Source organism: Megalops cyprinoides, chromosome 7, assembly GCF_013368585.1.
Source record: "Megalops cyprinoides isolate fMegCyp1 chromosome 7, fMegCyp1.pri, whole genome shotgun sequence".
Taxonomy (NCBI): domain Eukaryota; kingdom Metazoa; phylum Chordata; class Actinopteri; order Elopiformes; family Megalopidae; genus Megalops; species Megalops cyprinoides.
The window spans coordinates 23,450,795-23,466,433 of NC_050589.1; the positions used below are offsets into that span (position 1 = coordinate 23,450,795).

At 46.6% G+C, this 15,639-nt stretch overlaps 1 protein-coding gene across 2 annotated transcripts in view; it reads right to left on the minus strand.

The window, feature by feature from the left end:
* Positions 1 to 2,167: 2,167 nt before the first annotated feature.
* Positions 2,168 to 15,639, minus strand: part of tmcc1a (transmembrane and coiled-coil domain family 1a) — a 35,640-nt gene continuing 22,168 nt past the window's right edge. Inside the window, exons 1-4 of one of the 2 annotated variants that reach the window (XM_036533244.1) lie at positions 9,662 to 9,787; positions 7,359 to 8,296; positions 4,692 to 4,827; positions 2,168 to 2,503 (exon numbers count right to left, since the gene is read on the minus strand). In XM_036533244.1, the coding sequence (XP_036389137.1) occupies positions 2,189 to 2,503; positions 4,692 to 4,827; positions 7,359 to 8,296; positions 9,662 to 9,700 (1,428 nt within the window). In that variant the 5' untranslated portion in view covers positions 9,701 to 9,787 and the 3' untranslated portion in view covers positions 2,168 to 2,188. Of the gene's footprint in view, positions 2,504 to 4,691; positions 4,828 to 7,358; positions 8,297 to 9,661; positions 9,788 to 15,639 lie in introns of those variants that run through there. The other variant, XM_036533245.1, reaches the window with a different exon arrangement.

Consider the following 15,639-nt stretch of genomic DNA (forward strand, 5'->3'; position numbering starts at 1 on the left):
CAAATGATCACGGGACGGCCAAGCAGGAGGTTCACGGGAGGAAGAGCAGGAGTTCACTGAGGTCAAGCAAAAGGTGTGTTAGCAACACTGTGCACAGCTGACAACCTCAGTCAATACTGCTAAGACTCCTAAGTAGGGAGGGACCTGAACAGACCATGGAAGGACCAAGCACTGACTGGAGAATGACCTATCGCTGGCCACTTCAAAAAAGGGAGAGCTTTCAATGGGAGTTCTGGTTTTCCTGTCAGAGAGTGCAGTTTATTTGTGGATAATGTCAACTTCAGAACCACAGAAGAGAATGAACAGGCTTTAGTGGATAATACAAAAACAACTTTTCCTTTGAGCTCAAAAAGGACAGTGCAAGGTTTCTTTGTAAACAAATTTAAGCTCTGACAGCCTGGAAAGGTGGAAGAGGGAAAACAGTGATTTGACGCAAGACTTTTTTGGCACAAAGGGTGACGTAGCTGTAGAAATGACGCATTCTGATGGCTCAGTCAAGGTAGGCATTTGGGGAGGTATTCTTTGCCATTGCCAACAGAGAGGACAAGGTTGGGGTGATGTCAAAGACTCCAGACTGTACCAACTTCCTTCACTGGCACCTAAAACATAACTGAGTACAATAAACTGCCTCGGGATGAACACTCAGTGGGGGCGATTACCATGATGAATGCTTGCCCCCATATGGACAGAGTTCCACAGACTCCTGCTGTTACACGCATAAAGTCACTGGTACTATGACCTTGATCACATGTCTGTTAGCCAGCTAGTATTTACCTTCATGCTGAAACAGAGGCAGGTCAGAGCTACCTGAAATGTCAAATCACAGAAAAGCTCTATCCAAAGAGATGTGAGAATCCATGCAAACGGGTCTAACGGGATCACATCTCTCCACGCGTCACACAGTAACTTCCACAATGGCTATACACATTTCTTTTTGACCAGCTCAAGCCCTTAAGTGATAAAGACCTTTTCCAACATGTTGGCAATACAAATTGCTACAGCAAGGGAATCAGACCGGTATAGGCCAGAGACGAGAGAGAACGAGAGAGAAGACCAACAGACAAACGAGTGAGGAAAGGCAAGAACGAGTGGACAGGACGCAGCAGGGTGCAGATGACGGGAGCGAAAGACTGAGAAAGGCTGAGTGTATGTGCACTGTGACCTCGTGAGGGGCGTGGCTCGAGAGCGTGGGACATGCGCAGCCTCTTTCTGACGGCCCGGTGATTAGCAGGCTCTGGACTTCACCCTTCTCTCCCACACCGAAGTGGTGGTTCACACTTTAAATTATTCACTCATTACTTTCGTTTAAAACAGCGTGTTTATTTTTTTGTTTCTTAAAAAATAAAAAATAACTAAAAACGACTTTAATTCATCACTAATAGAAACAGTACGGAAGCACTGAGAGTCTTTGAGCTAGATGCTCTTCAAGTATGTTCATCTGTCTTTAACGTCTTGTCATTGTTTCATTTTGTTTCGCATTTCTTTCATTCTTTTTTTTTTTTTGCCCGGGAGAAAGTGGAGCGTCCTCCTTCCGTCTCCAAACTCATCGGAGTGAAATGAAATAACGCTGTGAGGTGGGTTTGGCCGAGTGTCAGTCCGCATGTTTCTGGCGTGACCGTTCCGTCGCTCGCTCCTTCAGATCCCCCCCACCTGCTCGGCTCCGTGCGAGCCGCCGCTAAACTGTCCCATCTGCGGGGGCTGGGGGGGGAGGGGGGGCGAGAGCCGGACCCCTCGCTCGGGTGCGCCCCTCCGTGGAATGTGCTTACGTTTCCACAGCAACAGGCCGATTCCTGTGGGTTTTCGGGGTGACACGCGTGTCCCATCTTCAGCAGAAACACGCGGATTTGCGTGAAAAAGGAACTTAATGCTACATGTAATTCAACAAAATAAAATAATAATAATTATAATAATAATAATAATAAACAATATAACTTGATGAACTTCTAAAAATGAGGAAACTTATTACAATGTGTCTGGCAAGAAAAAAAAAAAAAACAAAAACTTTTTTTTTCTCCAAAATGTAAACAAATTCACTCCTTTCCTTGAAAACAAAGCCTGGTTGTTATCTTCTCGGACCGCCCCTGGTATTGTGCTCAGGTTTTTTCGTTCGATTTCTCCTGCCCCCCCCACCCCCCCCCACCCCTTCACCCTGCACCCTGCACCCTGCACCTGATTTGTCCTGTGGCGGTTATCTGGGGGACTGTAGGAAGCGGTCCATGTATCCCGAGATGGCGTCCCAGTTTTTCCATAGGAACGCCAGCATCACCACCAGGAAGAAAGTGCTAAAAGTCCGGTTGCGCGTCTTCATGAGGGGCACCACGCAGTTGGCCACGGTGGAGACGAAGACCAGCAGCACGGCCATGACGGCCAGCAGCACATTGATGAGCTTGCCCAGCAGGGTACGCGCCGTGGCATTCTCCAGGCCCTCCAGCTGGACCACCTGCTGCTGCTGCTGCTGCAGCTCCATCTTGGAGATGCGCGTCTGACAGGCCTCCAGCGCCTCCTGCAGGACAGACAGGGAAACACTGTTAGACTGGCAATGCCCAACAGCCGCATAGCACCACTTTCACTAAGTCACTGCTCCTCACAACAAGCAAAGCACACCTGTACATTTGAAATGATGTTTGGATATATGACACTCATTTAGACAAAAAAAATTGACAAATCCAAGGAGAAACTGTTAGCAAGAGGGCTTTCATCTTCTGCTTGGTGACTGGCCACATGAGTGAGGAGCATTCCCACTTCTGCCACAGAAGAACACATGTCTCTTGGGATGAGAGCCCACACCCCCTCCGCATCCCACCCCTCCCTACCCCCCACCTCGGTGTGAGCAGAGGTTGTGAAAGGAGAGGAGTGGAGGCCAAGGAGCCAGTGCCCTGAGCGGACACTGGGAATTTCGCAATGAAACAAAAACTTCAGGTGGGAGACTTTAGCCCACCTTCAGCTCTGACCGCGGTCCTGCTGAGAGACACAGGCCGGCTCGCCTGGCTCCACTTCATGCCCACACACACAGACACGCACAGCGGGGAGCCGGCTCTCATGCCCGTCCATTGTTTTTGCCCCATCCTTGCCAAGATAAACCACGGCTTTCAATGCCCTATTGTTTCTTTACCCCGTTCCAAACACAATGCTTCTAGTATTCGCTCCTTTTCCTACACTTCTGTGCCTGCGAAATGACACGGGAGACGGGACAGCCACCGGCTGCACCCGTGTACCCTCTGCCTCACTACAGGGCGTTCTTATTTAGATCTCGATGATAACGATCTCATAAATCAGCATTACATCATCTGAGAACACAAGGTACACCTGCAGCTCCAACCCGGGGCACATATTGGTAACAGATAACCTTTCAGTTTTATCACTGTCGCGAGTAATAGAAACAGTTAATGTTGATGAAAGCAAAGTTAGGTTAGCTTCTCAGAGGAACGCTAGAGGAAACTACACCGGTATGACACACAGACACACCCGTTATAAGTGGAGTCTGAAGCGCTACTGCACAGTGGTGTGTCTGCTTTCCTCCTAGACTGAAACAACAAAACACACCTTTAATCTCACAGGTCATATTATTTCACTTCCTCTCTCTCCCGGTTTCTTGCAATAATGGAACAGCACGCACTGGTCAACAGGGCAGCTTCTCAGATGGGGTTTGCTACAGTAATTGTATAAGTGCAGGAGAGACATTTGATATAGGACCACTGTGGACAGAACTGACAGAGGGAGACCTAGAGTCGCGTGCAAAAATGTTTCTGCAGTCCCATTTACGAAATCAGCTGATCTATGCACTTAAAGGCAGGATCCCTCCAGTTGTGTAATCCTTATGTCTAGACTCTGGCTCCACCCCTCAAAGGAATATCTGGTGATCCTGTGTAGTTCAGGGCAATGTGACAGATGTATGTAGGAGATGTCTCGGACGGACGCAGAGGTGGTTAAATTGCAGGAAGGGAATTACGGAGCAAGACAACAGAAATACAACTGATAAAAACATTATCCTTGGATGGCGTGCTAGGCCACTGAGCGGTGCGATAATGTCTTTTCATTACGAGCACGATGAACTGAACAATAAACCAAGGCACAGTCAAACAGGGCACCATAAACAAAGCTGTAGCTGTTTTTCAAGGGGAACACAAAGCACAGATAAGGTGTCTGGCATACATAAACAAGCTTTTGTACAGTCATTGGTTTGTCCTTGATGCATCTAACTGAAGGTTGTTCAAAGGGATGATGTTTATATGGTATCTGACTTGTTACAGAAAATTTCTAGCTCCATTATATTACATGACAAGACCTTTGTAAAGTAGAATAAAGACAAGACCTTTGTAAAGTAAATCAGTAATGCTACTAACAGTCATCCATACCTTTAAGGTAAAATTTTGAAAATCCATTTTTGGATAAACTCCTGTTATTAATCCACTATGTAGACGTGTGTGTGTGTGTGTGTGTGTGTGTGTGTGTGTGTGACAGACACATAAACATTTATTGAAACATGTATTTCTGAGATTACACTTGAGGAAAAGCCAGTGGTCTAAATGCTGAATACTTCTTGATCCCACATAACCTTGTTGCAAGCTCAACAATGCAGACACATGAGCTCTGATCAGATCAGGAAGTGCTCAGTATTCAAAATGCCAGGGACTCTCCAAAGTCATAAAAGGGGCCATTATCGGGGGGAGTTATTGTCGCTGCGGCCTCACCTGGATGTCCCGTGCCCGCTCGTAGGACTGGTAGGCGATCTTCTCCTCCATGCTGGCCAGCTCCTGCTTCAGGTTGAGGATCTCGTTCTGGTGGAGCTCCGTCAGGTCGTTGAGCTGCTCCTCCAGGCGCTCACACCTGCACACAGACACAGGTCGGTGTCACCTGCCTATACCTCATAGACCTGCAGCAGCATCATTTCTTGGACAAATTAAAAATGTGCCCAGCGCAAAAACATGAACTCAGAAAGCTGGGAGTCAAATTTTCTCTTTGAAGTAAAATTGCTATTGGTTTAAAATGTGTCTAGTTATTTTTTGGTTGGCGTGTGTAAGAGGCAGGGGGTTAGGGACTGCTTAACGAATGTACAATTAGCACACAATATTATACATTGGCATGTGCAGTGGGCAGCGCACATTAATCCTGTTTTCCAGGAACAGCGGAGGTATACCTTCACACTAAAGGGTTAATTAAGTTAAATTAATTAAATCCTGAAACTTAGATGGCCAGAGCAATTTATGGGCAAGGATAGTGCCACTGATACACATAATTGAAACCTGATCTAGCATCACTAGGTTAACCTAATGTAATTAAGACTTAAGTCAACACAGTGTCCCATCTGAGCTCTCTTCAGAGCTTTATCCTCCTTATCAGAAGCATAGACAAATCACTGTAGTAACAGGCCAAATCCACAAGCAGTATGGCCCAATCAAAAGTGTCACAAAACAGACACCTTTAACAATACAGACCAATCATTGCTGTAATTGCCCAAGAGGCGAGATCCAGTTTTTTGTGAATCACAAGATGTGTGGTCACTTGTCATGGGGAGCGGTGAAAGCTTAAAAAAGGCAGTCAATTATCCACTTATTTCAATGCACATGACTAAAACTGCATGTCTGTGCTGTACCATTGTCTAAATAGGTACTGTGTTGTATCATTTCATCTTGCGCCACATTTCACTAACTGCTAAAAAGTTTCTGCAAGAAGCTGACAAGAGTCAGACATAAATATATAAAGGTGACTTTCGTGGAAATTTAGTCTGTGCCTATAGATTCAGCTCAACCCTGGATGCTTTATCACCTCACTGAAAGGGAAGTCATAGTCCACTGGTCACAGAGTACAGTGCATTAGCAAGCTGACAAGTAATCAGTACCTGAGCTGATTAATCATCAACCAACAAAATCCATCTCTCCACCTTCGACAAGCATGTTCTGGCCAATCCAGAGCGTGTCCACTGTTGTCCTATATGGTCAGTGTCTGAGGAGATGGCCTTTAGGCAGCTGCCTGCCTCCTGGGCTGATGACAGCAGATACTAACAGAAATCTACACAGCTATCTGTACCCCTTCACTGACAAATAAACACATAGATGTCTGCTCCCTGACACTGACAGAAATCTAGATAGAGATCCCTAGCCCAACACTGATATAAATCTACATAGATATCACTATCCCAACAACAACAATAATCTGCATAGATAACCTGATACTGTGACAGAAACTTAGGAGAGTATCTGAGTTCTGACTCATCCTGTGTTACACTGACTCATGCTGGTGTTTTACCTCACCTGGGCACCATCTGCCCAGGTGAGGTAAAACAACACTGGTAACCCTTGAGTGTCTTCCTAACTTAGATTTCTTAGCCGATGCCTGTGAAGAGCATCAGCTGTTGTTCTTCCAGCAGACAGAGACGGATGAGGATGAATAATTAAATGAGTCTTTTTGCATGGTATTATCTTGATGATTATAGGTATAAATGAGAGTAACAGCTTTAATTAGTGCAGCCACAGTGATTCATGTCAGTGAAGACAGTGCTGTGTGCATATGTGTGAGTGTGCATGTATTTTGGGGGGAGAGATGGGTGGGTATAAGAAGTAAATGAGAGTCATGTAACAAATCCACAAGGACAGTGCTCTCGTCAAGAATCATGTAGGGTTCAGCTTACAGTGTGTAGGTGTGTGTGTCTGCATGGGTGTGCGCACGTGCATGTGTATACGTGAGAGCTACGTCCGGCCGCCTGTCAGCCTCTGTGCCATTAAATCAAAGCCAGTGCAACTAACAACAGTGATCACCTTCACATGTGTCGCACACGGTGTGTTTTGCTGGAGGCAGTGCTATGCAGGCTGTGTGGGTGCTTGTAGTGCGCAAACCTGGCGCACTCAGCACAAACCTGGCTGTGCCATTCGATAGGAGGCGTCTCCATTTTCAACCACTCATGCATAGTCAACAGGCAACTGGCTGCTGAATCTGAGTCATAGAGATCGGTCGCAACACGTCTTCATTCGTTATTAAAAATCACAGGAGAACAAAGACCCTGGAATGTAGCCTCTGCGCTGAAGCACACTTCAGTCACACTGCACTTCATCAAACACACCCAGCATTTCCTCACCAAAACACAGACATGCGAGTTTCGTCACCCCAAGCGTTTGGTAGAGAAACTATTACTAAAACAACAGTTCGTTAATTAAAAATTCTCTTCGTCCAACTGCATCTTAATTGAGAGCAAAAAAAAAACAACCCTTCAACTTCTCTTTCCACTAAACATGGAGGACAAGAAAATCACAACACTCCATCAATACTGCCCGTGATTGCCATCTGCTAAAATATTTAGGGTTACCGAGACTGCTTTAGAATATTTAAGTATAACGCAGCATGCAATGACAGACAACCGGTACCTGTAGCGCTCTTCCTGCAGGGCCTCCATGATTAAGGTATTGTCCTTCTGGTAGTGCGTTTTGAGGTTCTCGAAGGACTCTTCCAGCCGGCTCTGGTTCTCACGGATCTCCTGAATCTCGTGGAAGAGTGCGTCCAAGCCTGAGCTCTGCAGGGTGTCCAAAGCGTTGGCCTTGGAGCTGGGGGGGCCCCCGGGGGCGCCGGTGGTGCTGTTGGCCCCCGCGGAGCCCGAGGTGGCGCTCGAGCAGTCATCCTCGCTGCCGTACTTGGGGCTGGACTGCAGGTGGCTGCCTACACCCAGGGGCCGGGCGCCCCCCTCCTCGCCCTGAGACTCATCCAGGGAGTCCTTCAGGCCTGAGATGTTGTCGGCGCTGCCGAACTTGTTCCGGATCAGCGAGGCGATCTCCCTGGGCTTGGAGACCACCGCCCCCGCGGCCGAGTGTGTCGCCTGGGAGAAGCTGGAAAGGCCGCCCTTCACGCTGTCCACCACGCCCTCGCTGAAGCCCGTCACCTTGGCGCCCACGTCCTTCAGGCCCTGGTGCATGTCCCGGAAGACGTCCTTGGGCTGACGGGGGATGCCGTTGTGCTCCACCTCCCGCAGCTTGCGGTGGTAGTGCTCCAGCTTCCGCTGCAGCTGCTGGATGGTCTGCGCCGACTTCTGGTTCTTCTTCTCGAAGACCTGCTTGATGCGGGCGCTCTGCTGCTTGTCGGCGTTGTTGGCCAGCTTCAGGTACTCGGCCACGTTGTCGTCGCGCGCCGTCTGCTCGATCTTGATCTGCTCCGTCAGCCTGAGGATCTTCTGCTGCAGCTGCGTGATGGCCTGCTTGGTGCGCTGCGGGTCCGGCGTGCTGTCCACCACGTCCACGGGGTAGGAGCCATCGGCGCTGCAGGCTACCGCGTTGGACGTCTGCGCCAGGCCACTGACCTCCAGCCGCTCGATCTGAGGAGACAAAGGACGAGCGAGAGAGCGAGTAAGCCTGGTGTCCTTTAAAAAGGGAACAACAACCTCCGAGGCTTTGCCAGACATTGTGCTGATGTGGTTTTATGGAGAGGGATATCTTGTACCATCTGAAATTCCCCCCGCTGGTTCCAGCAGAAAAAGATGTCAGATGATAGGCTTTTAGTGCAGAATGCTGGGTGTTCACGGCGTTGCCACAAACCACAAACTGCACTGTCAAAAAGTAAAAATCATAAGCAGCAACATCTTAAATCTTCACAATTCCCCCAAAGATCTGAGCTAAAATAACCAATGCAGCACACAACTGTGCAACCTATTTCTTTCCTTGTGTGAGAAGTAAAATGCTGCTGAATTACTGGGCAAAACAATATTACAATGATAATAATCACACCCAAATACAGCTAAATAACTAAATAAATAGAAACCAAATGAGTTTCTATACATGACAGCCGGTTGTATGACTAAAACACCGGAAATGTAAGACTGGTAATTGGTGAAACCGGTAAAAAAAAATCCTCAACAAATACTGCAGTTATATGTTCGCCTCATGTTCATGCTGCCAATCGTCGCTTTGGAATATATGCTGAATTGATTTACTGTCAATCAGCATATTGTAAATCAAAGACTTACAGTGCTAACGCTGCAATATCTCCAATAAAACGGGACGTTTAGAGTCGAAAGGCTGTCGGGAAGTTCAGCTGAGGCATTGATCATTTTTTCAAGGATCCGTTCAGAACTTCTTGTTGAGAATTGGTAACCTGCTAGATAATCTGAGTTTTTTCACTGTAAACCAACACTAGATAACCTCAGACCGTTTTTACAAGTTAATGAGTACCCGAGCCGTCCTTCGGTTCGTTTAGATTCAAATTGACTTCAATCAACTTCCACTTATTCTCCATCAGATTAAAACGTACCCTCAAATGACCACGAAAAACATCGAGTACTAGAAACCCAACAACAGTCGCCTAACAAGTCACACAGCATAATAATAACGTACATAATAATAAACATATACAATAAATGGAGGTACACCGTCCCCGGCAATCGACTTTATAAACTCATCAAAACGTTTTTTAGGCTGACCGATTCCAAGTTTTTTCATATACGAAATTAACGAACATTGATGGAAAAACAACTTCTGACCACAAGTAAATTTTAATACAGCTGAAACATTATCAAAATGTAAAACCACATGCCGGATTCCAACGTGGATAAGCGACCACATTCTGTATCATGCAGTTATCACTCCACTGGACTGAACTGGATATCTTAACCGGCATACATTCTGTACACAGAACAGGGTAACAAACGCAAGAAATCCGATTGTTTTTATAAAATCAGTCTCACCTGTCGTTTTCTTAAACGAGGTAACCTTTTCCAATGCATCTTCTTAATAGGAGAATGAACATAACTAGCGATCTCATTTACAGTCCGGCTGTGTCTCCTCTCTTGAGTACATGCGCTACCGTTTTCTTTTCATCGAACTTGTTTTGAAAGTCGATACTTGAAGTACACCTGAAACCGACTGAGGCTCCTTACACCGCAACTCCTCCCAAATGGAGGCGGCGTTAGCCAGGAGTGCGAGTGGCCTCACCATTCCTAACGCATTGGGATTATATTGCTTTGCCGAAAGCGGGACAAAAGAGGGCGTTCTGTGAGATACTATCACCGAGACTATTGTCAGCAATGCGAACAAGCTTGTGCAGTTAGCTCACTGCTGGTCCAGTCTGGCCGGTTCAACAGTTTTGCAGGCTACGTAAACTTGCAAGATATAGGGGTTTCCCTATTGACGTAATGTCTGAGATACGAACGTGACTAGAAAATCATCAAAACACTCTCCTTGTAGGTTTAGCGGTTTTTTAAAACGATCTCCAGACGGCAATAAAGCGCGGACATCCACCGCCACCTTGTTTCTAAGCAGAATGAAGTTCAACTTCAAGTTGAAAGTACTGAAAACCATTTTAACAATTATACTACAGTGGTTTACAGACGATGGGGAACGTAAGAACTGATCCCTACAACAGCGTGTGACATTCTCGGATGATTCTGCTGCAGTGTCTCTTTGTACGAACTTACTGTTACCTGTAAATGATCAAGTGGCTCTATGCCAAAAGGTGTCATTTTTATCCATAGTTCTAGATCTCTCTTTGTATCTTTTAACTGTAAATACTGTAGAGTTATAGGATTTACCGCAATATGTTCTTTCTATAGTTAAAAATGCATCACTATAGCATATCTTCCTGTCCATTTTCTTTCACCCCTTCCAATCAGGAAACATTAAGACTGCTGCCGCCTTTGGGCATTCAAATTATCTCCTGTGTGTACTGTAGCAGTACATTCACAATGTGAGGGCTAGGTAGCATAAACTTAATTCTTAATACACTAAAATTATTGGAGTTGCGATTAGGAAACAGCTGCATGATTTCAGTCCAGTGGCTGCACGCTGATTAGGGAAAATAACTTGCCGTCATTTCATCCAGGGGAATGTTGAGTCAGGGGTTTCACAAACTTTTAGGTCCTATACAGGATCTCAAATGTTCCAAAATGACGAGCAGGAGCTAAAATGCTGAATCTCTCTGCTCTATATTTTAGGAAGTACAGTTTTTCTTGGGAGGCAAGAGCTTGACATTAAAGCAAAGAGGGTAAAGAATGGTAAAGAATATTCTTTCTAATGAAAAAAACTGTCACCCTTACGCAATGCTATCCTAGAATCTAGTGTTTCACCTGAAATACCTGAAATGTCCTGATTCTCTAAGGCAATTACATTACTAAATAATGACATCATACCCTCAAATACCAAAGTAACGCAATAGAGTTCTCAGCTGTCCGACTGCTTTGTAGTCTGAGAAGGGCTGGAATGTTGGGCTGAGCCAGTATGTGATGCCAGGCCTGGCTTTGTAGTTTTTGAATGCCTGATGAGGCTTCTTTGGTAGGTGAATTAAAACTAGGCCTACTTCTGCCTTCATGAAGGATGGCTCTCAGCAATTAACCCTGCATTTAATTTTCAAATTTCAAACAAGGCCATAACTAAGAATACAACCACTAACACATATAGCATAGAGAGCTCCACTCATACTCCAACTCACATTTGAGCTGGGCAGACTGCAGTACCAGCCTTTTGTTTGACAACTCATGCTATTGGCCAGTGTGAGTGGCAGGTATGGTAATTCCTTGAGAAAGTCCAGCTCATACGACACTTAATCCTCCTGAATAAAAGGGTACCTGCTGCGCCCCTTCAGGAGCAGGATTTTTAACAAATCTGACAAATCTCCACCTGAATGCGTGCGGCTATCTGCCTTCCCCTCAGGCACACCGGCTTCGTGAGGCTTCCGTAATCGACCTGGAATGAGAGGACTTCAGCAACCCAGGCCAGGAATCCCTGCTCCCGTGATCTTCGGTGGCCGATAGGTCTCGAGAGGAGTCCCAGTCAGAGAGCAGAGGGTAGGCGATCACACCCCGTTTCACTCATCAATGACAACATGCTTTGGGGTGCACAAGTCTGCTGGACTACACTGATTAGCTAACTGTCCTCGCATGCACTTCCCCACCCCATGAGAAAATCAGAATTAAAACAGAATTTGCACGTTCACTACTGACTGTAGATTAGCAGGGAATTGTAACCTGGAAGGCCAAAAAAAAAAAAAAAGGGAACCTGTGACCATACAGAACAGGTGCGAGAAACACATGCTTATAAAAACTACTGGAGCCTAAAACTACTCTACAGCCTGCTCTGTTTGTTGCCACAGAGGAACATGTAGTAAATACAGAAAAGAGATCATTACCAAAGATCACTGCTAAGAGGACATCAGCATCAGGAATACCAAAGACAGCAGATAGCCCTGTTTCTTAGGTAACCACAACGGTTTGTGAGTGTACTTTAAAGACATGAGGAGCCTCAGAGTAACACAAGCTTCTGTATATCTCACCCAATGAGAAAAGCGGCCCCATATGCTTTCATGTCAAATGAGCTTCAGGACAGAGCCTGGCAGGTGAATCACTGGGAGGTATGTCCTGGTGAATCAGCTGGCAGGATGTAGAAGAGTTGGTTTGTGGCTTATGTTATGATGACAGGACAGGATGTGGTATTTCACCATCAGAACGTCCTCCACACGTGCGTACAGATATGAACCGATATGTCACCTCAAGCTGCAATCAGATTAATTTGCTGAGGCAGATAGCTGAGAGCAGTTTCATTTGTATATACAGAGTCACATAGTTTTGAAATCAGCACATGACTTTGGGGCCTCATAGCCAGGGAAGGATGGCCAATTCCTTGGACTGTAGGAAAAAATCAGATGCCGAGAGCATAGGACCCTCTGGCCACTGAAAGTACATTGCAAACACAATAGTGGAGACAAAACACTACAATTCCAAAATCAGTTGTAGGACATGAGGTACACATCAACAGAGCTGGCAGTTAAACCTGACCTTGAGAATGAACTAAGTATCTCCATTACAGGCAGGGGATGTTTACATCCCAAACAGTTAAAGACTAAAAGCTAGTATTAGCAAGTAAGATAGACACCCTCCAGTAGCTTATTTACTCCAAACATCCATGGAGACTAAAATGACAGCCTAGGTGCTGTGCTTTGGAAATGAGTTTTGGGACTGACCAGGCCACAGCAAAAGGTCATTACACCTACTGTTCATGGTTATATTTGAACCCTCCTTCAAATCATGAAGGTGCTGTAGTCCATCCAGCAGCATTTTCCATTTCTGCCACAGAGACCTCTGCTGTCGTATTCTTACTCTTCAGACCTGAACATCTTAACCTGAGCTGGTCCAGAACGTGCGCCTCCTAATCTGACTGAATAAGAAACAAAGTAGACGTGACAGTTCCACAGAGCATTATAAAACATCCGATCGTCTAAGGACAAATACTTTAGAAACCCAAGGCATTGGATTATAAACACTAAGCTGTGTAACCTTCCTGAGAATGGAGAAAACATGCTGTGGTACAGAGCAAGTTTCTGTCCGAGCAGAGTCACTACTCTTTCTTCCCAAACAAGCCCCCCCCTCCAATCCTCCGTTCTCTCTCCCTCCTGTACGTATCGCCCTCTCCCTCCCCTCTCTCCCCCGTCCTGGCTGATCTCACCTGGCTCAGGCTCCAGAGTGGCCGTCCGCAGCAGGAGCAGGTGTGGCACATAAACATTCCCACTGCCACTGCCACTGGAGCCAGCGCTGCATGGTACCGGCCGCCCTGGCTCCCCTTGCGCCCCCTCTTCTCCACACACACACACACACACACACACACACACACACACACGCGCACACACTCACACACGTGCACACACACGGCGTGCTCTGTCTCCGTGTGCACAAACACACACGCGCACCACCTCTGCAGCTGCAGCCTCCCTGCAAGAGGGCCCGCGCTCAGCACTGCTGCGGCAGCAGACGCACACCCAAGTGCCTCTCTGATGGATCACATCCCAGCAGCCCTCCCCTCCCCTTCTCCTCTCCTCTCCTCTCCGCTCCACCGTCCCACTCCCTCTGCTGCCAACCTGCAGCGTAATCACTGCAGACAAGCCTCGCCGCTCCAGGATCCGCTGCCCTCATGGACCCTCCAATAAACCACCCTCTTAAAGGGGCCTGCGCTTCCTGGAGGCAGCCCAGGGGAACGCGCCTCTAGCCCCCACACACTGCAGAGCCGGCCTGTCCCGCCTCTCATAAGCACACAGCACTGGGCCCCCTACAGCGCTATACTTGCCTGGCTCTGTTCCTCAGCTGTGCTCATAGCTGTGGGAATCATGTTTGGGAGATGCGCAGGAATGCATCAGAGCTTCGGCATCTACCGTGCTACAGCCGGCCTCCCTTCCCGGCTTCTATCAGCTGGACCCGCTCCGCAGCCATTCAGGCACGAGGCAGAGCCGTTCCCAGCGACTCACAAAAAAAAAACCCAGCGCGTGAACTGCGAGGCGGAGGGAAGAGGGGAGTGTGTTTGTGGAGGACCCTGCGGGATTAGGAGGAGCGTGCGGGGGGATAAGGCGCATTACCGTGCTCCCGTCTTCATGAGAGCAGGCCCTTGTTCTTCTGATGAGGTAACCGGCTTTCCTCAGATCACTGACGCTGCCCTTTGGGTAGGAAAACAGCCGTTGCACAACAAAACTCCGGCAAACAACTTGGAAACTCAAATAGGCCCAGTGTTACGGGACACTGAAACAGTGGGTACAGACCCACTCTGATTAGCACTAATCTGGGATGACCTCGTCAAAGGACTGAGCGCAAGGCAAGGAACAGGCTATTGCATCATGCCTTTTTATTTAAAGGTTGGTCACTGAAAATGATCATTACATTACCTTTTTATTGTTAACTTACACTTACTGCACATTTATGCTTTGTTACAGTGCAACAGAAACAGTACAGAAACAGACTTTGTTTATTAATATTTATCAATTAGCATTTATTTCACTCAGACTCACTGATGACCTTAATTATTTGTACAAAAGGATTGAACTTGCTACATGAAGACTCCTGCTGCTTGTCATATTTCAAATATTATACCGGGAAATATTGGCAATCTTTCCTAAAAGCTGCAATGAGCCCTTTACCAGTATGAAACAGAACCACGCACAAACTATACTATACTCATGGACCCATTCACATGCAATTTACGTTTGAATTAACCTTTGAATAAAACAAGTTATGTCTGATATCCCCCCTACCAGTGTAAAAGATGCCAAAATGAATCAAGGCTAACCCAGGTTTGACGCTGTCTATCAAATTATTCCAGACTGAGAGGAAGAGAACAGGAAACACTGGTAAAAAGAAGGATGGAGACCTTGGTTTCAACCTCACAGCACACGTCGAACTCAAACAGGAACTACCCTACCCAGCCTGCGCAAACAACTCAGGCAAACATCCCAGCCCAGGCCAAATTAAGCCTCTCTAATATTTGCACAAAAGGCCACTTTTTAATGGAAATCTGTTTTTTTAAGTGGAGAAAATCTGGCAACAATGCCCTCCATTCAAAATTTATGGACAATTACATAACTCTGCATGGTGCTGGGCATGCAGCAATGTGCGCAAACTCACACCACGCCAAACTCTGCCGGAGCCCGCCAGAAACTTTTTTTTGTTCCCAAGGAAAACTCACAGAGGCTTTAAAAAGCAGGCTGTTGTGGGCCCCTCTCAGAGCAAACACAACAACAAAAAAAAAAAAAAAAAAAAAAACAGTAACCTTTTCACTGCCCGGCAATTCCAGCACTTGTGATGCTATAACTCAAGACTTTTTGAGTTGTGTCATACAAAAGCGTTTCATAACATCTGTCTTAATCAAACTTTCATCCCTATCAGCTTTTTGGTCCCTCACTATCAGTTTGTGA